General features: G+C 47.6%; 2 protein-coding genes across 4 annotated transcripts in view; one reads left to right on the top strand and one right to left on the bottom strand.

The window, feature by feature from the left end:
• The window catches only part of HK2 (hexokinase 2), a 35990-nt gene extending 28565 nt beyond the window's left edge, over nucleotides 1–7425 (top strand). For all 3 annotated transcript variants that reach the window (XM_061348232.1, XM_061348233.1, XM_061348234.1), the window contains exons 12-18: nucleotides 191–310; nucleotides 442–537; nucleotides 892–991; nucleotides 1125–1308; nucleotides 1521–1676; nucleotides 2031–2264; nucleotides 3089–7425. In XM_061348232.1, coding sequence (XP_061204216.1) covers nucleotides 191–310; nucleotides 442–537; nucleotides 892–991; nucleotides 1125–1308; nucleotides 1521–1676; nucleotides 2031–2264; nucleotides 3089–3233 — 1035 coding nt within the window. In that variant the 3' untranslated portion in view covers nucleotides 3234–7425. The remainder of the gene's footprint in view (nucleotides 1–190; nucleotides 311–441; nucleotides 538–891; nucleotides 992–1124; nucleotides 1309–1520; nucleotides 1677–2030; nucleotides 2265–3088) is intronic.
• A 793-nt stretch (nucleotides 7426–8218) lies between these two features.
• Nucleotides 8219–26626, bottom strand: GMCL1 (germ cell-less 1, spermatogenesis associated). The gene is made up of 14 exons (XM_061348240.1): nucleotides 26463–26626; nucleotides 26183–26306; nucleotides 24294–24390; nucleotides 23188–23285; nucleotides 22611–22723; nucleotides 21866–21931; nucleotides 21623–21707; nucleotides 21407–21497; nucleotides 20804–20944; nucleotides 16842–16911; nucleotides 11955–12030; nucleotides 10951–11096; nucleotides 10659–10746; nucleotides 8219–9512 (listed from the first exon to the last, which is right to left on the bottom strand). The coding sequence occupies exons 1-14, from the start codon at nucleotides 26624–26626 to the stop codon at nucleotides 9420–9422; spliced, it is 1452 nt and encodes a 483-aa protein (XP_061204224.1). The 3' UTR covers nucleotides 8219–9419.
• Between the last annotated feature and the right edge of the window lie 544 nt (nucleotides 26627–27170).

Here is a 27170-nt window from a genome sequence, read left to right as displayed (position 1 = left end):
CAGGGAGGTACCACAGGGATACAACCACGGTGGTGGGGAAGGGGATGGAAAGGAGCTGGTTTGGGCTTGCTCACCTCACACAGCAGCATCCTGCTCTGTTCAAAGCCCTGTTGGGAATGGGTCAGGCTGGCTGCATCCCGCTGAGTTTCTTGCTGTGATGGTGACTTCTCTTTTGGCTCTGCACTCCCAGCTCTTTGACCACATTGTCCACTGCATCTCCGACTTCCTGGAATACATGGGAATGAAGGGCGTATCGCTCCCGCTTGGATTCACGTTCTCCTTCCCTTGCCAGCAGACCAGCCTGGATGAGGTAACCCCAACCTACCTGGGTAGGATACGTACCCGGTACCCAGGGCTGGCTGGCACTGGTTGCTGTGGGCACGGGGCTGCTGTTCCCATCGGCCGGGATGATTTATTTACCACGGGGCATTCCCACCGCAGGGAATACTCCTCAAGTGGACAAAGGGTTTCAAGGCGACCGGGTGTGAAGGAGAGGACGTGGTGAACCTGCTGAAGGAGGCGATCCACAGGAGGGAGGTGAGCATCCCCATCGCGGCGAGGAGGCTGCTGCTCGCTCCCACACCCCGGTGATGTCTTTGGCATCTTTAATTGGCCTGTAAAGCTAATTAATGGGCTGAGCACAGGCCTAATGAGTGTCTGAGCTTCAACAGACACCCTTAGTCATCACTAGAGCTTGGATTTCCAGACCCCGGAGCTAAGAGGTGGCTCCCGGCCAAGGCTGGAGCAGACTTGTCTCTATGTGACTCAGGGAGACACCAAAGCTCATTTCCTTCAGTGCAGACCACCCAAAGCGCACGCCCCGGGGGCTGTTCCTGGTGTAATAACCTGCATCCTTCAGGAATAACCCCATTCAATCCCACCCCTCTGCAGGAGTTTGACCTGGATGTGGTGGCGGTGGTAAATGACACGGTTGGCACCATGATGACCTGTGGATACGAAGATCCGTACTGTGAAGTTGGGCTGATTGTTGGTGAGGAATGAAACGTTCTCATGGAGTTCCTCTGTTGGGGTCCCAAACCTGCCCCCATGGGGTGTTCCTGGATGCGGGAAGTCTCTGAGGGCTTTCTCAGTAGCCCCATTGAAAGCTGCTGCTCTCTCTGCAGGCACAGGCAGCAACGCCTGTTACATGGAGGAGATGAGGAACGTGGAGCTGGTGGAAGGGGAGGAGGGCAGGATGTGCATCAACATGGAGTGGGGAGCGTTCGGGGACAACGGGTGCTTGGATGACATCCGGACCGAGTTCGACCTGGCGGTGGATGAGCTGTCTCTCAACCCTGGGAAGCAAAGGTGCGTGGTGGCTTTATAGGGCTGGGTGTGAGGCTGGTTCCTCTTGTCCCATCCCTTGTTCCTTGGGAGCAGAGCCCAGCCCCTCCTGGCTCCATCCTCCTGTCAGGCAGTTGTAGGCAGCGATCAGGTCCCCCCTGAGCCTTCTCTGCTCCACCTGAACCCCCCAGGTCCCTCAGGCAGTCCCCATCTTTCTGATGCCCTCTCCTCCGCAGGTTTGAGAAGATGATCAGCGGGATGTACCTGGGGGAGATCGTCCGCAACATCCTGATGGATTTCACCAAGCGAGGGCTGCTCTTCCGGGGACGGATCTCAGAGAGGCTCAAGACCAGAGGGATCTTTGAGACCAAGTTCCTGTCGCAGATCGAAAGGTGAGGACCGAGAGGCAGGGGGGATCCAGCTGCGCATCGGAGATGGAGTTGGGGCACGAGTCCCGGGCGCTCAATCCGGAGCCAGGATGGCAGAGGGGGGTGCGATCGTGGTTCTGACAGCACCGGTGTTGAGAGACAAGGAAGTGCCTGGGGTTGGCAACACAGAGGCCTCTTTATCCTCTGTCCTGGAATAGCCCCATGGATTAGGACGTGCCATCAGATCCGCAGCCAGCTCTGAAAGCCGAGTTAAAGGGGAGCGGTAGAGCCACACGGGATGTAGATAAGAGGAGCTGAAGCCACACGTCCACGTTGCTCCATCTCCTCACGCTGCCCATCCCTTTGCCTCCTCTCTAGCGACTGCTTAGCCCTGCTGCAGGTCCGCTCCATCCTGCAGCACCTTGGCCTGGAGAGCACGTGCGACGACAGCATCATCGTGAAGGAGGTGTGCGCGGTGGTGGCGCGGCGCGCGGCGCAGCTCTGCGGCGCTGGCATGGCTGCCGTGGTGGACAAGATCCGCGAGAACCGCGGCCTCGACTTCCTCAAGGTCACCGTCGGCGTGGACGGGACCCTCTACAAGCTGCACCCGCAGTGAGTCAAGGAATAGGGTCCTCCAAGGGGGTTTAATGCGCTCAGCTTCATGGGCCTAAAGGATGGGGCGCCCCGATAACACCGCATCAACCACATCATCAGCAGGTCTAACACAAAAAGTGAGCCCATGGTCTGGATCAGGAAGGTTTATGACCAAGCAAAACTATAACCGTGCCTGAGCTGCAGGGTGGTACTTGTAGGACAGTGACGGTTAGCAGGGATTAAGGGCACAGACTGATCCTAAATAAGGCCCAGGGGCCCATGGGTAGAGGGAAGGCTCTGGAGATCCCCTAGGTGAGGATGATCAAGGCTATTAAGGTTTGTTAGGAATAGGTGGGACTAGAGAAGGGGCTGGTTTAGTCCTGAGAGAATGATTATATTGTGCTAACTGTGGGCTTGGCCTGCAGCACGGAGAATGGCTCATATCTGGCAGTTCTCCATCCATCTCCTCTGTGTATGTAGAATCATGGAATGGTTTGGGATGAAGGGACCTTAAAGCTCACCGAGTTCCAACCCTGCCATGAGCAGGGACCCCTTCCACTGGAGCAGCTTGCTCCAAGCCCCTGTGTCCAACCTGGCCTTGAGCACTGCCAGGGATGGGGCAGCCACAGCTTCTCTGGGCACCCTGTGCCAGCGCCTCAGCACCCTCACAGGGAAGAGCTTCCTTATCTCCAACTTGATTAAGTTTAAACCCATTCCCCCTTATCCTACCCCTGCAGTCCCTGCGGCAGGGTCCCTGTAGCTCGACACAATGGGGGTGATGTGCTTTGCTCCTTACTGTACCGGAGGCGGGTTGAGTCACCGGCTCTCCCTTTGCCCTGCAGCTTCTCCACGGTCATGCACGAGACAGTGAAGCAGTTGTCCCCCAAGTGCGAAGTGAGCTTCCTGCAGTCGGAGGACGGCAGCGGCAAGGGCGCAGCGCTCATCACGGCCGTGGCGTGCCGCATCCGGGAGGCTGGCCAGCGGTAGGAGCAAGGAGGGGTTGCCGAAGAGCTTGGTGTCAGCAAAGCAGGACATTCCCCTTCCTTCCCTCCCTCCGTACACACACACACACACGTGCAGCCTCCCCCTGCAAGCAGACTCTTAGCTTTACTTGTCCCCTTGAGCTCCTCCCAAGTGGGACTGGAGATGCTGTGTGCTTTGTTATAAAGGGTTGTCTTAGGAGTTTTACTGCATGCCATAAAACCGCCTCTCAAGTAAAGCTAAAAGTGTCTTTTGGCTGTCTACCTACATTTCCAGTTAGAGCTGGGCCTGTTCCACTCGCAGCTCTCCTCCCCACATCTCCTAACCACTCTCACATCTTCCCTAACAGCAGAAAGGATAATGCTAGAGTAATCGAGATGCTGCATTGTCACTTTACGGTTAACTGGTACCTATTTATGTCTGTCGGAGTCCTAGCGTGTCCGTGCTGTAGAAAGCAAACCTCTTTAAGATTGGGCTAAAGACCTCCATTAGTCTTTTACCCTGATCAAGGCTGTTATTATTTCCATGAAAGTCATGGTAACTTTTAAAAGCACAGGGTGCAGAACCTCAGCCACCGTGAGTCTGCACTGAGAGGTACCAAGTATCTCTGGTGGTGAGCAATAATAAAGAACCTGCTGGGCCAAGTTAGAGGTGCCCCTTTAACTGCTCCAGCAGAGCACGTGCCTGGAAATAACTGGGGACTCAGGGTCTAATCCCATTTCCCAACCTCTCTCCCGTACCCTGACTAGAGTGTAGGAACGTGGCGTGTGTCTAGGGTTGTGTTCCACCCCCTTGGAAACCACTAGCCCCCTTCCCTGGTGCATGTGCGGGTAGAGGGAGCCGCCACCACGCTGGGTCGGTCTCACCCCATGTCATGGTCCTGTGTGGCGAGTTGGGTTTGCTTCTTGGCTGTGAAATCGTTCTGTGTCTTCAGCCTTTTAGGTGACACCTGGATTCGAACACTGTGTATTTATGTTGCAAGAGATCTTATGTCTTTGTATGTACATAGTCTTGGGGGGGGGGGGGGGTTATATTGCTTAGTTTTGATTTCACCTTTTAATGTCATTTAAGAAGGGTACAGAGTACTTATATTTTTGTTTTAATTTAAAACTTTCTTGGGGTAGACTGGACAATGAGATCCCAAATTCCCGAGGGCAGGAACACCAGAGGTGTGGCCATTCTGGATTTATCACCAGAACAACAGGGATACCAGAAAGCCAGGGATGCTGTGTGCAAGGTGATGAGGCTGGGTTTGGCCTAAGGAGAGGTTTTCTTTTATCCCCCTGCCCTACCTGGCCCGTTTTGCTCTTTGAGGTATCCCAGAGCTCTGCATGGACCCTGTGTCTCTCCTGCCATCACCCCGGTCACACATCCCAAGTGTGATGCGGCGAGGCAGAGGCGATCCCAACTCATTCCACGGAGTTAGCAGCAGTATCTGGTGTCAGCTCAGCTCCATTTGGCATCCTCAGGGCTGTTTGGGAGCGTTCCCAGGGACGTGCGTGCCCACAGCATCCCTTTGTGCTCCCGTAGCATCCCTTTGTGTGCCATGGGGAAAAGCAAGAGATTCATTTTGGCCAACAGAAAAGCCTATGGATGAAGGAGATGCTGCAGTTCTCTGGGTGAGCAGAGGCTCAGATAAGGGGTGGAGATGTTCCTGTAAATATATAGCAGAAGAGAATGAAATTCCAGTGATGTACAAAAAGAATTTACCTCCTCAATCCCACCAAGAGCCCTTCAGTTTGGAGGATAGAGATTTTGTCTATTTTTAATGGATATTTTTCTACTGCTTGGGGTAACCTCATTACCAAAAGTCTCTCTTCTATGGCGAGGCTCAAGTTCAGTAGCACAACTTTAAAGCAAAATTACTCTTTGGGCATTTTAAATGCTTATTTTTTTATAAGCCTCAAGACAATTTTAACCGATAGAACCTGCCTGTGTAGAGAAGCCATGTAAGAGACTAAGTTTAGTGGAAGTTTGAGCAGATGTTAAATAAATCTGGGAAGCTGATACAGAAACCCTCTAACGTGCTACCAAGCAGTTGTGTGTGACTCCTTCCCCAGAAAACCAGCATTTTGCCTACTGAAAAATGTGGAGAAATGGGTTTTTTACCTGCTGCACCGTGCAGGAGGTTGCATTAGTGGCTGTTTTTAAACTCTTATCCAGCTGTACCCCTTTTAAAGTAGGTAGTGTTTTCATCAGGTAGCGAGCTGCATTCTATACAAGGGTAGTTTTGGGGGGAAAGTGGGAAGCGTTGGGACAAGGGGCAGCCCTTTGGTAGCTGATTCAGGCTCCAGCTCAGTGAATTGGTGGAGCAGGTGACTAAAAGGGCGAGAAGGAAATGTGAGGAGTGAAGTACCTGGTTAGTGAGGACGGGAGGAGCAGGGTAACCTCGTGCCCTTTCTCTGCAGCAGGGATGGGCTGGGACTTTACAGCAGCAGGAAGGATTAGCCCTGAGCTTGCAGGGTGGTGATGAAGTGCTGAGAGCTTTCTCCTCTCCTGGAACAGAGGAAGTAAAGGCAGGATGAGTTACTTGGAGCAGCATCTGCTCTGCGGGACTGACACAGGGAAGGAGCCCACATGGAGCTCAATGTGGATCTGAGCTTTCTGTGAGGTCAGGGGGGATTTTTGGCTGGGCTTGGGCAGATGGATGCTCACCTGGGTATCCACGAGACTCCTGTAAAGCTTTTGCTTCCCTTTTGCTTCGGCTCAGATAAAGCAGGGTCTGAAGTGTTCCTAAGTTAAAGAGTAATACTTGAAGCGCTGTAAGACACTCATGTTAACCTGTGATCACAGCTATGCCCTTGGCCGTGGCTGTATAGGGAAGGGTTTTACCCAACACTTGGAGAAGTTTGTGCTCCTTTTTGTCTCAAAGGGGGTGAGCACCAGAGATGTTTGCTGTACAGTCTGATTGTAACTTAGGTGGGACTGTAACCTCACACCAAAACGTTGCCGTGGGATGTTCTGTGAATGTGTTTAAAATGAAGAAGGGAAGATTAAATCCTAACTCTTGATATGAAGGGAAGATCAAATTATTATATGTAGGGAGAGACGGGCAGACTGGATGTGCCCAGGCTGTCTCTTCTCTCCAGCAAGAAGCACTGCTTTGTGGATTTAGGATGGCTTTTGTTTCGCTTGGTTGTTCCATGAGGATGCATTTTCTTCGCACTCCTGGCCTTGGGATGGCATCTTCTTCAGCCAGAAGCAGCAGGAGAACACTGTCTTCCACTGTGGTAGCTGCTGCACTGGAGACACTGCCCTTTCCTCCCTGGCACTTCTCTATTCGTTGGTAGTTTGGACAGAAGGTTATTGGTACTGCTTATTTTAAGTTATATATAAATGTATATGTGTGTACACACACAAACAGCAAATTACTGAGCCTTGCAAGAGGAATTTGCCTCTTTCCTTCTCAAAGGCAGAGTAGGAGAAGCTGGTATCCCATCACCCAAGATGATGAGGAGTATGTGGGATGTGGAGATCTCTGGCCTGAGAGCAGCCCTGGGGCAGCCTGTCCCAAAAGGTTTTTGCAGCCTGGGTGCTGCCCTGGCAATCTTATCTCTTATCAGCAAAGCAGGCTATCAGAGATAAGAGGGTGAAGGTCCAAGTGCATGGGAAGGGAGCAGGGAGAGGTGTAAACCAGTGATAAACCCCATAATTTCCCATTCCAGAGGTGACAGCAGCAAACTAAACTGGCCTGGGGGGATCCTTGGTCCCCCACCTCCCCTCAATCCCCTCCCTTCCCAGCAGACAGAAAGGGAAATACCTTCTTTTGCTTGCTCTGGTAGAACAGCGCTCACTGAAGACAAAAGAGGCAATTCCTGGTCACAAGGGCATTTGGAGTGAGGAAGAGTCATGTTATTGCCACATTCCTGACAAGTCTGGAGTCTTTCTGGCCTGAAGCAAAGAAAATGCATCTTAACGTGGGTGTTGGCTCCGTGCGGGGCAGGGGAGTTAAGTAAAGCCAAAGACTGTTCAGCTGCTAGCAGAAACGAGTGACTGTAGATTCACCTGATGTTGTTCTGTCGTGTTTACAGTATTTATTTTTAGGAATTGACTGCAATGATATTATATATAATAGGCTTCCTTATTTTTGTACTTTTCATACCGTTTTCCTGAGTGTGGTGTTGTACTTCTCGGCTCCCCCCTTTGCCATGATTGCTGCTCCTAGTCAGTGACAAATAAAAGAGAGAAAACCAACCAACCAACCCCCCATGTTCTGGGGTAAGCTGTGATGTGTTTTGGTTTCTGGGCTCCAATCCCTCCTCAGCTACCCCTGAGGAAGGGCACCTTCACCATGCCCCATCCCAAAGCCCTCATCCTGCCCGCTGGACTGAAGCCTGGAAGGGATTTGTTCCCTTGCATTGACAGTCCCTCCACAAGCAGGAGGGTGCAGGTAGGATCAGGACACTCACTGGGAAACAATACCAAGATGAGTTTCATGGAAGCTCTTGCTCCACATTCCACCCCATCACCCCCCTGCAGGGTGGTGGTTCCCCAGCTGCAGGGCAGATGTGTTGGCCAGATGTGTTCACACACAGCAATGGCTTGCCCCTGGGAGCCAGCAAAGTGCAAAGGCAGCTCAGGGTCTGGACCAAAATGGGTGGTGCTGAGCCCTGTGCACAAAGCAGGAGCCCTGTGGAGCACAACCCATCACTAAAGCTTAAAATTCAACCTTTATATTACACAAGAACCAGAGAGTTGTTTAAAACCAACCTGGGTTTTAGGTACCAGTTCTGCCATTAACCAGCAGCACTAACTCCTTTCCACTCAACACATGACTTGGCTTTAAAGACTTGGTATTCCTAGTTAAACCCAAGAAAACTGCTTACTAAAGTATCTAAGTACCAAGTTTGATGCTGCAGCAGGTGAATGCCTTAAAATCCTTTTGCTTCCTGCTTCTGAAGTATGACACAAGGCAAGACTACAGAGAGGTGCATCCAAGGGCTGAATCCAATAGGAAAAGCTATTCATAGCAGAAAAGGGTAGACATGGGGGAGTATTCCACTTGAAGTCCTTTATTGAACAAGTTGCCCCATTTTTCCATCTTGCCTAACACGTTTTTATCCTTGTTATAAAAGTACAAATGGGTTTCTGCTTTTCTGACATTAGAAAAAAAATAGCCTACTAAAGAGGTAAAATTCCCCCTTTGAATCCCAAAATCCTGTTGATAGGAATTCAAAACTGCAACAGAGAAACATAAAACTCAACACATACAAAGCAAGGATACAGTGTACCTCTTACACTTGACTCATTCATCAAAACCCAGAAGGAATCCCTCCTTCCCAGCTCTTCCTTTGGATGCTGTGACCGTGCTCAAGTGAAGTGAGGTTTGGGTTAACACTTATAACTCCAAGGCACTCCAAGGTCACAGGTTCCTGAGCTAAACCAGGGTGTAATCCCAATAGAACAGTTAAAACAAGTTACAAAAAGCAACATTTAAACACTGGTATTTGGTTTGTGTGAGCAGAGTAAGCTGCTGCTTGAGACTCAAATGCTGCTTGGTACATTAAAGTGTTTTCAGTCCATGGAAAACAAGTAATTCACTTAGGAACATCCTCAATAGCAAATTCACATGCTAAAAAAGTGAAATATATGCTGCAATGTTAAAAAGAAGCCCAAGAACAAGAAAAATAAACGTGGATGAGAGGCAATAAAGGCTTAAAACCAAGGTCTGCGAATCTCTACAGTTAAATAACTAACAGGATGTACAGGCAACACTTCGACAGACTTAGCTGACCCTAATGGAAAAGGAGCACAAAAGTAAGTAACATGGATCTGGTATTAAATCCCCCCAAAACATGGTAACAAAACCTACACATCCTACAATGTGAGCTCAGGATTTAACAGGTCCGTTCATAAGCTGACATTCACGCAAATTCCCTGTTTCCAATTTGGCTCAGTTTTGGACTGAAGTGTAACATTCCTTAAACCTGGAATGGCTCCTGTCTGAAGATGCAGAAGAGAAATAAATAAAAAAGAACAGGAGACCTAGTTTTGGTCCTATCTGATTTCTGCTCTTCTCTTCAGAGGTGCATAGGAGGATACTAAGGCCATGTATCTTTGCCACAGTGTAAGGCCTTGGTTGGTGCCAAGCTCTGTGCGTCAGCAGGGCGTTTAACGGGAAGCAGGCATGCAGAGTTACAGAAGTGCTACTGGATTCCACCAAAGAGGTCTCCCAAATGATCTGGCAATTCCTCACTGCTTCTCTGGTGATGTGTACAAGAAGTTACAGCAGATATAGACTGGGAAGATCAGGAGTCTACTGTCCAAATACATCACTACCTCCTCCTGCAAAGCAAACACGGGGGAATGTGCACAGTAAGCGATGCTCTTCGAAGTACATCAAAAAGAAAACCAGATTGATGACACTATTCCATATATTTTAATTAACTACTTATCAAAAAGAAGATAAAGAAATCACCCAAGACAGTAATTCACCTTCAGCAGATGTTTTATAATATTAACACTGATAAGATACTCTCAACATGCTTATAACCCTCTGACCCAGTGCTGCACCAAAGATAAGAAGCATATGAAATGGCTGAGCAAACTTTCCCTTCAAGCACACTGGAGACTTTTCTGCCTCTTATCAGTTTCCAGAGGTTTAACCACCCAGGCTACTCAGAGCAGTATGTACTTTAAAGAAAGTTACAGCTTTTTGGTAGGAAATGTTGGGTTTTACCCTAGAAACTGGGTTTGGGGTAGTAAAACTGTGCATGCCATCCCTAGTGCAGGATAAAGCTTCAAGGAGAAGTTTTCTATGTACTCATGATGTATTTACCACTGCTGATGAGGATGTAAAAGACTTGGTGATCAAATCTTTCATATCCCTTACAGAATTCTGCTGTCACCAATGGGTAGAAAAGGGCAAGTTCTCTTAAGAAAACTCTTCTCTGAGGCTCTGTCCTGCCTTTGGCTGGGATAGTTGATTTTTCTTCCTAAAGCGCTGTGTTTTGGCTTTATTCTGAGAATAATGCTGACACAACAGGCTTTCATCTCTTGTTTATAATAATAATTAATTAATCAATAAATGCCAGCCTTGAACAATAGGCAGACACTTTTAACTCTTCAGCTTCCAATATAAGAGAGTGTTCAAACTCCAAATTCAACTCTAAGTAAGGAGGAGTCTGATGGAGATATTGTTCAGTGCTGGAAGTCTGGGAAAGCAAGGAAGAGCTCAGCAGAACACTACACTGGCAGCAGATAGCTTCAGCAGCAACACAGGACTATCATTATTACCAATACTAATGAAACCCATGCTATCCTACTCTAGTTACACTTCACACATCAGCTTCATATCCACTACCTATAAAAGGAAACCTGAGATTCCACATAAGCAACAGCTCTTCAAAAGCCTCGTGCACTTCTCAGCATTTTTGTCATGCTTTGGACTCCACAATTCAAGTTCAACAGCTCCAAAACACACAAACATACCTGGTCCTTCTCAAAGCTTAGGATCTGATACCCTGTTGTTATACTGCGAGTAACCCTTCCGGTGCTGTCGAAAGAGGCGAGATGTAACCTAGGGATGTAACAACAGGTAAATTACCTAAGTCTGCCATAACTTAGTTTTTCCAACACCAAGAGTTTTTCCCAAGGAGACAGAATACCATTTTCAACCCTAACTGACTTGGAGGCAGCAAAACTGCAAGCACAGATGGAAAACTTCATTATGGTTTAGACATTCTGGCATACACACAGGGTCTGCTTCTTGGCTGCTGCTTACCTGAAGGCTATGGTTCTCCGAGGCTGCAGACTGACTGATCCACTGCACGGCTGACTCAGTGTATTCCGTTTAAAGGTGATGCAACTATTTGTGTAAGTAACAAGGAGGTCAAAGCCAAAGTTGAACCCAGTCCAGCGCCAGCAGTACTGGAGAAAAGAAGGGAAAGAAACCCAAACAAACCAGTCTGAGTATTGGCTACAACACAACGATAAGCACCGCTTCTCCAACAGAAGATCTAAGGCACAAGCTCTTCCCTGTGAGGGTGCTGAGGCGCTGGCACAGGGTGCCCAGAGAAGCTGTGGCTGCCCCATCCCTGGCAGTGTTCAAGGCAAAGTTGGACACAGGGGCTTGGAGCAAGCTGCTCCAGTGGAAGGGGTCCCTGCCCGTGGCAGGAGTTGGAGCTGGGTGAGCTTTAAGGTCCCTTCCAACCCAACCCATTCTATGATTTCTGAGTAGCACTTAACTACAGTTCTTATTCATGCCTAAAGCACTCCTTGGAGTACAAAATCCTTAGGTTAAGCAACTTCAGGAGGGAAAAAAATCTGGGTTTTTTTCACAGGCCCTATCACCTAAAGGCACATATATATGGGTATGGAACACACAGGGCTTCTGGCTGTGACTCGTACACATTTTTATCCAGAAAACTTCCCTTTCCAGCCAAAAATGTCTTTTTCATCAGGGATCAGAGCTATGTTTTAACTCTGTATTTTACAAGTCTCAAATGACAAGTCATGGCTCCATTCCCTCCTTTCACACCCTAAAGCTTTCCCCAAGCATGGCCTTGCTTGCCACCTAAGAGCACAATTAAACCACTAATTCCTTATTCATCACACAGACAGCAAAGTGCTTTCATCCTTTTAGGGAGAACAAACTCATTTCTCGCACGTATCATCTCCACCACATCTTTTTGATGCAGTTTGACAATTAAGAGCAACATGTTTTGGAAATAGCCAACATGTCCAAGCCACGCCAGTGGTGCTCAGTTAGCCACGTGCCACACTTACATCACCATCCTCGGCAAGCTTTCGGCCACACCTCATGCTGTTTCCTTCCAGCTCCTCTTTATTTATTTCTTCAGGCCTACAAAAAGAAAAGGGCATCTTTAAGGACACTTGAACAGCTCTGGATGGAATTTCAACGTGGGAAAGGTGAACAGACCTGAGCAAACTGGTTTGACCACACAAGTGACCCTTCTTTGAGCAGAGGTTAGGCCAGGCAACCTTTCAGGATCCCTTCCAAGCCAAATTGTCCCATGAATATCCAACTGCTCTGCAACACTGCCCTATAAACCATGCTGGGACACCTCAGTGTGTCGCAGAACAGTTTGGGTTGGAAGGGACCTTCAAAGCTCATCCAACTGCCTGCAGTGAGCAGGGACATCTTCAACTAGATCAGGGTGCGCAGAACCACATCCAGCCTGGTGTTAGATATCTCCACGGACGGAGCATTCACCAGTTCTCTGGGCAGCCTGTGTCAGTGTTTTACTACCCTCACTGTAAAGAATTACTTCCTCACATCCAGCCTGAATCCCCCTCTTTTAGTTTAAAACCATCATCCCTCCCCCTGTCACAACGAAACAAAACAGTCTTTTCCCATCTTTTCCTTTTAAGAACTAAAAGGCCACAACAGGGTTTCCCTGGAGTCTTCTCCTCCATGCTGAACAACTCCAACTCTCTCAGCTGTGGGAGGCAGAAGTTTTACAGAAGAACCTTTCCAGATACAAAAACAATAGTTGTTGCAATGAAATACATAATCCAAGCCCTAAACTAACTCCTTTTTAAACATAGTAGGTACAGTTTGTACCTTGTAGTTACTAGGTGCAGACATAAGAGTGCTGCAGCCAAGGAACCGATGCAGAACAGCAGCATGAAGCAGCACCCACAGAGACACCAGATGATTTCTCAAGTACCTGGTTATGCAACTTGTCTAACCCAAGTTTACACCCAAGGATCACCAAGTGCCACAAGCCTCTTGGTTCTGTCATGCTCTATCAACATGAACTTGTTTCACCCGAGTTGCCAGCGGCGTTTCAAGGTGTAGCAAAGCCTTGCAGAGCCAGTGTAAGTCAAATCAGCCTCAGCTTTCCAGCTGCTCACTTCACTTTAGACAGGATTACATCAGCAACCAAAGAAGCAACTACTGCCAGAAAGCCTTCACGTTACACTGAGGATGAACACTTAAACTGAGTATTATAAATCACAATGAAAGGCAACATCCCCCCCACATTAAACTACAAACCTGCAATATCAAACAATACACTTTGAGCTCTAGAAGCAAGAAGGAGCAGCAGCTCTTCTCTTCCTGCTGTACACACACCACACTTGTAGCTACAGCTTTTACAGGCTCAGTCTGGAGTCTTTTCACCTCATTTCTGTACAAACTAATCCTGGAAGATGAAGGATTGTATGAAGTTAAGCAAATAAGCTAATCATGCTAACCAAATTCATCCCAAAACCTCCTGTCTGCTCCTTCCACATCTTCTAGCTGAACTGGTTATGTAGCCTAAATGCAGCAATGGTGATAAACGGTGGTATTTCTGTTCAGTCCCAACTTTCACAAGCATCAGTAGATGATGCTCAGCCAGACAGCAGTATTACCCTCACTCAACCCCTTGAGAAGCCTCAGAAGATACAGGATTTCCAGCTCTAACCACTTCCACTGGCCTACCATATGCTTAGTGAACAGGCAAGTGATTCTATTTCATTACTAAACACTGCCAAAATGACTATTAGAGAATCCAATCATGGCCTTGAAAGATCTGTCTGGCATCTGGTACAGATGTGCAGTTATGAAAAAAGACAGATACACCTGAACACATCAAGTAAACCTTGAGAGCTGCAGCCCAAAGCCAAAACCTCCAGTGTCACACTAAAACCTCCTCAGATCCTGAAGAGCTATAAAACGTTTAGTCCTTTTAAATGCAAACTACACGAAGGAGGAGAGAAACGTTCACTTTTCCTCTCTACAGTTATCAAAGAGGAAACCACAGTGCACATTTCAAAGCAATGTGGATTTCCCTGCTGGCAGTCCTAGAACACACAGGTACAATGATGCTGGGCACCAGGGTGGGATGAGAACAGAGCTTACTCCAGCTTGCTGGGAGCCAGACTTCACGTTCTGTTCAGCTTACCAAGTCTGCATCCTTATCTCTAAGGGGAAAAATGTGTTAAGATAACCAACAGAGGCAGTAAATGCAAGAGATAGGGCAGCAGATCTGGATAACAGCATGGTCCAATAAAACCTCATTTCTTTCAACCACAGGCTGCTCAAATGCCCGAAGTATTTGCTTTAATACAATGGAACAGTTCAAGCCTTCCCTTTTAAGACACAAGCAAGGAACCAGCAGCATCCTGCTGCAGGGGGGCACTGCAGCTTGCCAGCAGAATACAGAGAAGTGGACCTCAAACAACATGATCAATAAGGAACTGCATGCTATGGACTAGCAGCATTAGAGCTGAGCTGCACATAGCTACAGGGAAGTGCTACACACACAGGTGCCTGCACTCCCATGCAACTCCAGAGAACACCATGTCCCAAGACAACCCATTATCGACTGTTAAACAAACAGTAACCTGCATGTCACCTTGAACCAGTGAGTTTGCAAACTACTGAAGTCAGAAGCAAAGACATACTGAGAAGAAACACTACATCCCTCTCACTTGTTACCACTGCTATTGAGGAAAGCCCTTGGCAATGAAGGCCAGAATAAGAGGTTTGGGCAAACGCAGTCTATTGTTAAGTACAACCTTCCCTAGCTGGTATTTTCAGATTTAGCTGTCTTAAACATAAAGAAAATCCCACACTGCAAAAGAGAAAACTGGACAAACAAAAGCAACTTTGATGATTATGCTAATCCTCATTTCCATGTTAACTATGGCTCCCATAGGAGCTAGCAGTAACACACAATGTCCAATCACCTACTGCTAAATCCATCAACAACAGCATTACAAGCAAAGTCTTCCCAAGACAACAATTGTACCAGAAACAAGCTGTGACCACCCGGCATGGATCTTTAGGAGCTGGAAGGGTGATAATCCTTTTCTGGGCCCCTCACTACAAGAGAGATACTGAGGTGCTGGAGCAGGTCCAGAGAAGGGCAACTTGCTAGACAAGCGGCAGCCTGGAGAAGAGAAGGCTCCTGAAGGGGAGACCTCAGAGCAACTCCAGTGCCTAAAGGGGCTGCAGGAAACCTGGAGAGGGGCTTGGGACAAGGGCCTGTAGGGACAGGCCAAGGGGAATGGCTTGAGCCTGCCAGAGGGGAGACTGAGCTGAGCTCTTAGGCAGAAGCTCTTCCCTGTGAGGGTGCTGAGGCGCTGGCACAGGGTGCCCAGAGAAGCTGTGGCTGCCCCATCCCTGGCAGTGCTCAAGGCCAGGTTGGACACAGGGGCTAGGAGCAAGCTGCTCCAGTGGAACAGGGGTTGGAACTGAATGAGCCTGAAGCTCCCTTCCAACCCAAACCATTCTATGATCTTCAGAGCAGAAAATGCTAGGCTAACAGAAGTGATGGCAGAACATAAAGACGTTGGTTTATGGTTTTTTGCAAGGTAACAAACACTTTGCAGCTTCCTGCTGTGAGGTTCCTCCTCCACAAAGCACTCTAAGAACTAGGACGGGAAGACAAAGGCAGGAAACACTCCCCCAGCTGCATCTTGCCACAGTTTCGGTATTTTGTAAGAGATCACGGGACCTGGCTCAATGCAAGGCACAGAAATGAAGCAGAACAGCTTGTGATCACATGCACACATGTAACATCATCACCGTGCCTTGCTGCCCAAGCCACTGCCACTGCTGGGGGGCACAGGCTCACATTTACACACACAGACACCAGTGAGGGTGTTACACAAAGCACAGCTCCATGCACATCTGTGAAAGGACAGAGAAATGACATGTGTGCTGACAGCTGCCATGGAAACTCCTTAATGGCAATGCCACCATGGAATTTTCCTCAATGGCAATGGCAATGCCACCATGGAATTTTCCTCAATGGCAATGCCACCATGGAATTTTCCTTAATGGCAATGCCACCATGGAATTTTCCTTAATGGCAATGGCAATGCCACCATGGAGTTTTCCTTAATGGCAATGCCACCATGGAATTTTCCTCAACGGTAATGCCACCACGGAATTTTCCTTAATGGCAATGCAATGTCACCACAGTGCAGCATGTGGTTTAGGAAGGAGGAAAGATGGGGTATAAAATAGGAGGACTACAGAGAGAACAGCATCTTAGCAGTAGCTGGAACAAGCTGGAGGCACTGACAATGGGGAGTGGTATCAAACTTAAACACTGACTGGGCAAAAGGCTGTGATATTAGAAGGGAACAAGGCAAAGAGGTCCCAGGGTGCCAAGCCCTGCTGGGTGCTGGGCCCTTGCTCGCTGCCTGGGAGAGACAGAACAAAGGTTAATGTGGAGTTATCCCCACCTAAACCAAAAATGACACATTGCCTTCTACACCAGTACAGTTACGTTGCACCACAACCTCTTGTCCACCCAGCCCAGGGAGGGAGGAAGCAGGACAGAAGAGGCTTCTCTGTCTGCAGTACTTCTAAAGTCCTCCTTAACATGGAAGGCTGAAGGACTGCTTCACAGCCTTGACATGTATTTCAAGGCAATGTAGCATTGAAAAGCATTAACCAACACAAAAGAAAACACAGAAGATCCCTCCCAGCATTTACCTCTGGTTGCATTACTCAAGTTTTGCAGAGTTCTGCTATTAAAAGGTAAGGAGATCAGTCAGCCCAAGGGAACAGACAGCTCCCAGAGAGCAACACAAGTCCCCTTTCCCCTGCTCTTCTTAACCTCCAGAAGTTAAGCATGTCAGACTTGATAGAACAGGAAGGTTTCTAACTTAAGAAAGAAAGAAATAAAGGAAAGCCTGTAATATACCTACCCAATATCATTCTCTTGTTCTACTCTGAGCATGGCAAACCACATCTGTTTGTAAACAGGGGACAGCCATTCTAAAATTAAAAACAATAATAGGATAAATAAGCTTGGTGTTGTCTCTGGAGCTGGGAATGGGACATTCATGAACAGTTAAATGGACAAATAAAATCACAGTGAAATAATAAGGTTACACTTATTAACCAGTGCAAACCCACCACCTGGTAACACACTTGTTATTGATAGGAGGTTCAAGAAGGCAAAGTGCACTTGGGTCACAACAACCCCATGGAACGCTCCAGGTTTGGGGAATTGCAGCTGGAAACTGCTCATGGGAAAGGAGCTGAGGTGCTGATTGATGGAGCTGAGCATGAGCAGCTTGTGCCCAGGCAGCCCCCTGCATCCTGGCCTGGATCAGCACCAGTGCGGCTGCAGGGCCAGGGCAGGGATTGTGCCCCTGCACTGGGCACTGGTGAGGCTGCACCTCAAATCCTGTGTTCAGCTCCGGGCCCCTCACTACAGGAGAGACATTGAGGGGCTGGAGCGGGGCCAGAGAAGGGAATGGAGCTGGAGCAGGGCCTGGAGCACAGGGGTGATGGGGAACAGCTGAGGGACCTGGGGGGTTCAGATGGAGAAGGGAAGGCTCAGGGGGGACCTGATGGCTGCCTCCAACTGCCTGACAGGAGGATGGAGCCAGGAGGGGCTGGGCTCTGCTCCCAAGAACTGTGTAGATGAGGCCCTCAGTGCCATGGGTCAGTGGTGGCCTTGGCAGTGCTGGGGAACAGTTGAACTTGATGAGCTTAAAGCTCTTTTCCAACCTGGCTGAGTCTGTGATTCCGTGATACAACAAACAGCTAACACTAAATAACTCAGGGCTGTATTCACCTGATCAAGCATTCACGATTGCCAGAAGTGATGCAGCCCAACACATCTTCTTGGTAAGCAAAGCTCTGTTAAGCCAAAGAGCTTGTTAAAAGCCCTTGGGAAAACAGACTGTTTTCTGACTCCTCAGCAGAATTCTGCATGAGTTAAACAAGAAGAAAACAGAATCAGAGAAAAAGAAACAGTGACTTAATAATGGATATGGTGGAAACAAACAGAAACTGTCTCCTACCAGGAATAAAGATAAATCACATCTTTCTCTGACAGCACCATGAAGACTTTATTGGCTGTATTAATGTAACAGTTGCAACCAAGAGATAAAGCAGAACAAAACCTCATAACTTAAAGGCAGTTACACAAAAGGGATGACAGGCAACCAAAAGCACAGCAAGTTCTTCTTGGTCAAGCACGGGGGCAAGTATGCAAGGTCATGTTCCAGAACAAACTCTATGGAGAAGTGGATGAGAGGGACAGTGAGAACCACAGTTCCCATGAAAACAACAGGTTGTTGATGAATACGATAGAAGGGAAAAGAAGTGAGACTGCCTTAGAAGACCCAGATGCAAACTTGACGACTAAATCTAGATCCAAGATGCAGGCTGTGATAGGGCCAAAATGGGAATTAACCAAAGCTCAAGTATAAAAATGAATTAAGGAAAACTACACAGGTAAAGAATAGAGAATGGAGGTACAGCATCTTCTCTATTTCTGTTCATGCAGCATATTTCAACTGTTAATTTGCAAACATTAAGAGAGAAAATACTGCTTAGGAAACGTTGAGAAGTTACCAGGTAAAACAGAACAATGCACACTTGGCTTTCAGACAGACACGTTTCTGTCTCTTACATCTTTCCTATTCAAACAAGAACACTCCCAGTTGCCTCCTGCAGCTCCTGTGTACATACAGGGTATAAAAGAAATGATTACACCGTTCCCTTCAACTATTCAACATGATTTCCTCCTCAACAGGAAAGAATCCACAATTCTCCTGGGTCATCAGTAAACTAGGATCTAAAAGAGTCGGTTCCACCAAGTTATCTTCTGGTTTATTACAGAATGAAGATGCATTTGCACTTTGATTATGATCTGTACCAATATAAATCTTAAGTAAGGTGGATTGTATTCAGTTTATACATCACTTAAGCATGTAAAATACCACACTGCAAAAATCAGATCTGTTCTGCCGGGATTTTTAAGCATCACCTCAAATGCTACCACTTGCTTGAGGTCAAAACCTGCCCCATCTACTGGCAATAACGGAGCAGGCTGCTCACACACACTGCACCCAGGCTGGATGCGGTGTCTAATGCTCGGCCTCCACCTACTGTTCAGAGAACGCATTTCAACAGACATTTTGAGCATAGAATAACCCAGTTCCTTTGTACTTCGCTGTGTCAGAACTAGTGCGGAAGAGTCTCTTCTCCATCGTTAAGGTGTTAATTTAAACCAGAGCATGGAAAACCAGTACATTTAAGCAGCAGAAATTGTTCCCTTTCACTCAAGAGAGAGATTTCTAGTGAGGAAAGGATCTTATCCCCATCATCGAGAGCTAGAATTCAGCTTCAAAGTGAGAAAGAGCTGCTCCAGGTTATTCACTCATCTCCAAAGAGCAACTAAACCATTATTTCTAGCAGAGACAGGATACAGCAGTACAAGAAAGGCAAATCTGTGATGCTCACTGTGTCAACAGTAAGGAAAGTGTTTCAACAGCATCTAACAACTTGAGCAGGCTTCACAAGAAACACCCTGACAAGTCTGGTTTGGCATTGTATCACCATTGTGTTGACATCCATGGCAGCATAACGGAAAAAGCCAGTATGAGATGAAGAAAACCCATTTTCATTTTACAGGGAGGCAGCAGTGGAACTCAAGGATAGGTTAAGTATTAATGCATGGCCAAAGGGACAGCCCAAGGCTACAAGTATGGACAAGAACACAGACTTCAAGAATGATAAACAGCTAATAAAAGGAGTCTTAGTTGACATTTGGGAATTGCACCTGTAAGGAGACATCACTGAGACACAGGTGAATGGACAGGTATAGCGTAGACAGATGTGCCTAAAGTGAACCAATGTACATGAGAGCCAGGAACAAAACCTGTCAGAGTTAAGATGCAAAATTCAGTGCTAAGATTCAACTATGATATATGAAAAATGAACAGAGGGAAATATGGAGCAAGGATATCAGGAACCATATCCAAAGGCAGAACATGAGAAGTCCAAACCCTGTTACAAGGAACACAGCTAACTCAGGGGAGGGGAGGGGAAAAACCCCAAGACACAGAAACCCCAAAACAGAAAGACAAAAAAGGGCAGGTTTCAATGATATAAGACATGAATGATAGAGGGAAAACATTTCCAAGTGAGAGCCCAACTTGGTAACTCACTTCCAGACTTACTCATCTCTCAGCAGCTGGGCTTACACAGCTTCTGAGCAGAGAACAAAGCTGCTCTGTGAACTCAGGCTTCAGCAGCCAGCTGAGAATGGGGCCTTTTATTGTTCAGTGATAATGTGATGTTAATAGCAGTAATCTATAACAGAGTGAAATGACATTTATAGGCTCCTTTAAGTTGGAAAAGATATTTAAGAACAAGTCCAACCATTAACGCAGCACTGCCAAGGCCACCACTAACCCATGGCACTGAGGGCCTCAGCTCCACAGTGTGTGAACACTTGCAGGGATGGTGACTGCAGCCCTGCCCTGGGCAGCCTGTTCCAATGCCTGAGCACCCTCTGGGGCAGGAATTGTTCCTCAGCTCCATCTAAACCTGCCCTGGTGCAGCTTGAGGCCGGTTCCTCTTGTCCCATCCCTTGTTCCCTGGGAGCAGAACCCAGCCCCTCCTGGCTCCATCCTCCTGTCAGGCAGTTGTAGGGAGTGATCAGGCCCCCCCTGAGCCTTCTCTTCTCCATCTGACCCTCCAGGACCCTCAGCCCTTCCCCATCACCCCTGTGCTCCAGGCCCTGCACCAGCTCCATTGCCCTTCTCTGGCCCTGCTCCAGCCCCTCAATGTCTCTCTTACAGTGAGGAGCCCAGGGCTGAACACAGGATTTGAGGTGCAACCTCACCAGTGCCCAGCATTCACTCACCTGAGGGTATGAGGGAATCTTTCTCAAGAATTCTGGCCGATGCCAAGTCACTGATGATATGCTGTAACCTCAAGTGTGTGAACACTGACAGGAACTGACTTCCTTCTTCTGATTCCAGGAATGCAGTGTCACTGCCGAAACCTGCAAGACACATCACCTGTATTACAATTTGTTTTCCAGATCATATTTGTATTTGAGATTGAGTTTTAAGCCACTGAACAGAGAAAGCTATTATAAGCAGGCAAACCACCTTCTGCAGCTGAAATGACGAAACCACTTGCATCCAAATCCTTTCAGCAAAGTTAAGGCAAACTTTTCCCTTTCTGAATTCCATTAGTGCCTTCTAGTGAGAAGGCAACAAAAGGTTAACCTAATGGAACAACAGCAAGAGCAACAAAGCAAAACCAGTGACTATCTCTGCTCACGTGAGAACATGTGGACAAAGCAGTGAAAAAGCTAATGCTGTTGAGAATCTGACGCTGGGCAGTGCTGGCAGGGACAAGCCTTCCCAGAGAAAACAGAGAAAGCCTGCAAGTGGAGGAAGACGTATTTCACTCCTAACCCACAACTTCCCCAATCCAAGGCCATGGCAATTACTCCTACCTTTCCTATGCTCAGCAAACCAGGCATCGGCTTCGCCTAAGAGATGCTTCGAAGATCCATTCCAAGAAGGCACGAGCTGAAGGAACATCCACTAGGTAAAATAAACAGCCTCTAGTGAGCAAATTGAAGTTCTCAAGTAAGCAACACATGTGGTATTAAAGGGACATTTTCATCATGCATTCATTCCTACAAAGATTCTGACACTTAGCACAGTACCTTTTTGAGCATGGTGTACACATCCATCTCCACCTGCATTACAAAGAGGTTTGAAGAGCTGATCAGCTGTTTCATGAGGTTTATGCTGAAAACGAGCAAATAAGATCATAAAATCACAGGAGTTCTATGAGACAATCTAGACAAAGCAAGCTAGCTAGGTGACAAGCAACCACCAACAGCCTAAGAAGTTATTTGTAGTGAGCTGTATACTTCATGACTGGAAGTTAACTGAAGCCTCCAAACCTGATTCCTTTGAAGAGCTCCACACTCTGGTGAATCATCATGTTATTCAAGAGCCATTCAAGGCACCTGCATTAGAAAGAAGAAGTTAGGACCTGCAGTTTTAATTACATATGTCAACATTCCTGCAAGAGCTGCTCAGGCTCACGCAGCCTGGTTATGTACCACATAATCCCTAGGCAGGAGGGCACAAAAACATGACAAAGTATTTAAAACCCATGAAGTTTACCATCAATTTTTCCAACTTTTTCTAAAACTCTCAAGGTTGCATTTAGTTTCTCTCAGGGTAGAATGAAAGCTAAATTCAAAGTCCTAATAATGCTACAAAAAGCTCTGAGAACGTACTAATTCACAGCAGAAGGAAGCAGTTGGGACTGAGCTCAGCATTCTGCTCCCCAGTGTGTAATTATCCACCCTATTTAAATAAAGCTAAGCTTAGGTTCTGCACGTTAAAGCAGCTTTGTGAGAGAACAGTCAGTGATCAGAAGCATTATTTCATTGTTACACTGAAGCCTAATATACTTCAGTAATCCAATTATTCACAGCGAAAGCCAATCCATCTATGCTCATCTACACCAATTTTAAGGTTATTGATTCAAGTGGAAACTGGAAAACCAAATAGGACAGGCAGAGCCCAAGTCAGAGAGCTTTAAACCCCTAACAACTAACCTGGGTGTTATCCTACTGATTGTAAATTCACACTTTAAAATAGCAATGGACAAAGCAGCTTGGAGAAATCAAGTCTTACTTTTTCTTCACCGAGTCTAAGCCGTATGTCTCCGCTGCCTTGTAATAACCACACACAGTTTTGGCATTAATGGTTTCCTTCATTGTTTCACCACACTGCTGGATTAAGCCATCCTGGGGGGAGGAAAAACAACACAAAGTTTACGTTTCCCACAGGAAGTGTCCAAGATTGGGCAGTTCATACAGATTTCCATGCCTCGACAGTTACCAAAGTCACACACACTACAGGAACCAGTATCCAAAATACTAAGCCAACATTCCTCAGAAATAGAGATTTTTCTCAAGAATACATCATGTGAAAGACAAGCTTAATGAACACCTTCAGGGCAGAACAAATGAGCTGTTAAAACATGTTTTAATCTACTGCTAGATATGATTCCAGAGCAGCACTTAATATTACAACAGAATCTTTGTCACAGCATTTATAATCAAACCACTGCATTATGTTTGGGGTTTTTCCCCTACTTGGTCTGAAAAGATGATTCATTTCTCTGGGTGAAGCAGTACACACGTCCAAGTGCATTATCAACTGTTTATCTGAGAAACAAACACTAAAATGTTGCATATTTATCACTTACCAGCTGCAGCATGCAGGCTGCTGCTGAAACTGCAACTACTTGACTGGGTTTTATTAACACTTCATCTCTGTACAGTGAGCCAAAAGCCACCTGTAGAGCTGAAAAGAGCACAAGCATCAAACAAAGGTAGGACATTGAGCACAGGTTAACTAAAAGAATCCTTAAAGGTAACCAGATCACTTGTGTGCACCCATTCTCTACAATCTTATTTGCTCTGGATATAGAGTCTTTACCAGCCCAAACACACATGAAACAGAAAACAAACCTGGTGTTAACCAATCAAATACAGAATCCCAGCCTGGTTTGGGTTGGAAAGGACCTTAAGATCACTCAGTTCCAACCCCCTGCCATGGGCAGGGATGCCTTCCACTGGAGCAGCTTGCTCCAAGCCCCTGTGTCCAACCTGGCCTTGAACACTGCCAGGGATGGGGCAGCCACAGCTTCTCTGGGCACCCTGTGCCAGCACCTCACAGGGAAGAACATCTCAGTATCCCCTCTGTCAGGTTAAAGCCAGTCCCCTTGTCCTGTCCTTTCACTACTTGAACAAAATACTCATCTTAAACCAGCCACAGAGTCACATCATGAAGCAATGAGGAGAGCAGGAAAATCAGATACAAAGAAGTTAAACCTCATGATCCTTCTCTGAAACCAGTCCCTAGCAGAACATGGAGACATTCCTATGATGTTACAAGTTTCTCTGCTACTCCTCTGAAAAACACTGCTTCCTTGCCCCATGGTGATGGGAACCACAGCAAAACATTCTGTCCACTTGCCCTGATGGAGCTTTTCAAGACCAGAAAGAGGAAGATGGGATTCACCCTCAGACTTGGGTCTCCACAAAAGTTGTTCTCAAGAGCACTGATGCCAAAACAACAAAACAAGTGGTTGCTCCTCCCAGCTTGGAGGTACAGGAATGAATTCTACTCTGTTGGTGACTCCAGTTCAGCTCAAACCTGAATGAGCACAGCACTCATTCTCCCAAATTTCTTATTTACCAGTTTCAAAGTTATCCTTAAAAAATAAAGCATGTATTTGCAGTTATTTTTGCCAGGTTCAACTTAACGTCTAGCTTCAGAGTTTTCTTTGAATAAAAGGTTCCCACTCACCTTCTACATCAATATTTTGGTCAGGAATCTCCAGTTCTATGATGTTCATGCTGGATTCTTTCCAAGATCCACTGAACATGCTGGAAAAGTAGCCTGACTACGAGGGAAGATGAGAGAAGAACTCAAGTAAGAGATTTCATTCCAATTAAAGCTATTACAAGCAGCACAAGGAATGAGAACCGGTTAACATTTAACTTTATGCAGATCAAAAATGCATTAAGGGAACTTTCCACAAGCTCCAGCATTCTGCCATACTTGAGAAAGGATGAAGTGTGTTTGCTCTGTTTCTGAATGTGAAAACGTGCACAGAAGATTTGGACTCCATGTCTGTAATCACAGTAAGTAAAGAGCTTTAAAGAGCCAGAAAAGCCACATAAGCTCTTTTCCTTCAAATCACACCACCATTAGGGATATAATTAGTCCAAGAACTAAGTCCTTAATGTTACTGGTGGACAACAAATCCTGCAGGCATTAGGGAATGCCAGTTTGGGTATTGGGGGGTAGAAAGGAAAGCATGCAAGACATACAAACTAAGGTACAAGGTTGTAGTCTCATACCAAGGACTCATACACATGCAGCACTGATGTAGAGAGACCTTTTATTCTAAAGGGTAAGGCACATAAAACTAGAATTAGCCGGTTTCCAACCAAACGAAGTGAAACATACTGTTCTACTAGGAGTCATGATTCTCCTTCTCAGCAGCAGATGTGCCCATTGTGAGAGGCAAACTTCACCTGAGAGATCGATAAAGCCTATTTGTACAGCAACACCTTCCTAACCTCCTACCTCAGCATTTCACCTCAGAGCAGCAAGTCACAAGCAATCCAACTGATTTTACCTGATGATGGACATACCTTCAGCATATCCCCAACCTATGATGACAGACAAACCTACTCTCAAAGGCAGGGCCTTATCCATCTTATCAATCAATGCTCATGAGGCTGTATTAGCTTTGCCACGTAGATCAACTCCTCGGTTTCATGAGGAATGATCGTTTTACTAAAGAACATCAGTTAAAAGGGAATGCTCCATTTCTGGAGGATCTGCTCCAGAAATCTGGAATCCAGGATCTGTTGATCTGCCATCAACAGGCAGAGCAGCAAGTAAATGCTTACTGTCATTTAGCAACCTCAGCGCAGTAACGCAGGAGATGAGAGACACCGAAACATTCAGACCAAGGTAAGAAGAGTCATCGCTCCATCCAGAGTAATTCACAGAGAGCTATTTAACCTCCAAAGCCATTTCCGCTGTACTCACATCATTCCAATGACAGACACAAGTGGAAATAGCAACTGGACTTACTTTATGCTGCACAAGGCAAGGCTGTCCAAGCGCTTACACCTTCCTTTGGTAGGGAGAGGCAAAATCACAACTAAAGCCAATTAAAGACCCCTCAAGCTGTGTCAAACACTGGGCAAACACTGCTCTGTCCAGAGCTGGCTACCCCTGCTCAACCTCTGGCTACACACAAACGCCTTTCCTGCCCTTTTCAAGGTTCTACACATCATGGAATCATGGAATCAACCAGGTTGGAAAAGAGCTTTAAGATCAAGTCCAACCATTCCCCATCACTGCCAAGGCCACCACTGACCCATGGCACTGAGGGTGTGTGAACACTTGCAGGGACCCTGCCCTGGGCAGCCTGTTCCAACGCCTGAGCACCCTCTGGGGCAGGAATTGTTCCTCAGCTCCATCTAAACCTGCCCTGGTGCAGCTTGAGGCCGGTTCCTCTTGTCCCATCCCTTGTTCCTTAGGAGCAGAGCCTGACCCCGCTCACTCCCACCTCCTGCCAGGTAATATATAAGGAAACAAAACTATCTCAAGTCACACTGAACATTCACCCGACATCACTTTGTACAGCTGCTATCGCGGGGCAGCAGGCCACTCACCTGGCACAGATATATCTTGTGCAAGTTCCACTCCTCTCCCAGGGCCCGGATTTTGATGTCGCTGTTCTCCCCGTTCAAAAACAGCGTCAGGTAAATGTACTCGGACGTGCTCTTGAACTTCTTCCTGTCCACAGAGGCAAACGCACCCCCATAAACAACCCCGAGCACAAAGCACCCAACACGGCGCTGATCCTCCTCGAGGCATCACGGCCCTGACCGAGGCCTGCAGCCCCCTCAGAGGCCGCTACCCCCGGTCCGTCCCCCCCCCCCAAACCCCGACCTGCGGCGGACGCTGTGGGGCCGCTCATCCCCGCTGTCGCTGTCGCTGTCCCCGCGGCCTCTCTTGCGGCCGCTGCCGCCGCTATCCCCGGGCTTCTCATCACTGGGGGGGAGCCGCTTCCAGCACCGCCGCCGCTGCAGGCTCCGGCTCAGCAGCGAGCCCATGGCCGCGGCCCGCTGAGGAGCAGCGGAGCCTCCAGCCAGGCCGTTGGCGGCTCTGCGCCTGCGCGGGGCGGAGCTGAGGGGCAGCACCGGGGCCGTTAACGGCCATGGAGTCGTTAACAGCCATGGTCAACGGCCATGGAGCGGAGGGGTGCGAGCGAGCCTTGAAATCCCCGGGTCCAGCGGTGCCACGGCCCCCACTGACCCCCGTTAGAGCCTTCCCTTCTCCATCTGAACCCCCCAGGTTCCTCAGCCCTTCCCCATCACCCTTGTGCTCCAGCCCCTGCTCCAGCTCCGTTCCCTTCTCTGGCCCTGCTCCAGCCCCTCAATGTCTCTCCTGTAGTGAGGGGCCCAGAGCTGAGCACAGGATTTGAGGTGCAGCCTCACCAGTGCCCAGTGCAGGGGCACAATCCCTGCCCTGCCCCTGCTGCCGCACTGGTGCTGATCCAGGCCAGGATGCTGGGCGCTGCCTGGGCACAAGCTGCTCATGCTCAGCTCCATCAATCAGCACCTCAGCTCCTTTCCCATGAGCAGTTCCCAGCTGCAA

The sequence above is a fragment of the Neopsephotus bourkii genome, unplaced genomic scaffold (genome assembly GCF_033783945.1).
Source record: "Neopsephotus bourkii isolate Nb327-2 ecotype Australia unplaced genomic scaffold, CSIRO-AGI_Nbou_v1 NB_346, whole genome shotgun sequence".
Lineage (NCBI taxonomy): Eukaryota > Metazoa > Chordata > Aves > Psittaciformes > Psittacidae > Neopsephotus > Neopsephotus bourkii.
The sequence above is the reverse complement of the archived record's forward strand: the minus strand, read 5'-3'. Positions and strand labels throughout refer to the sequence as shown.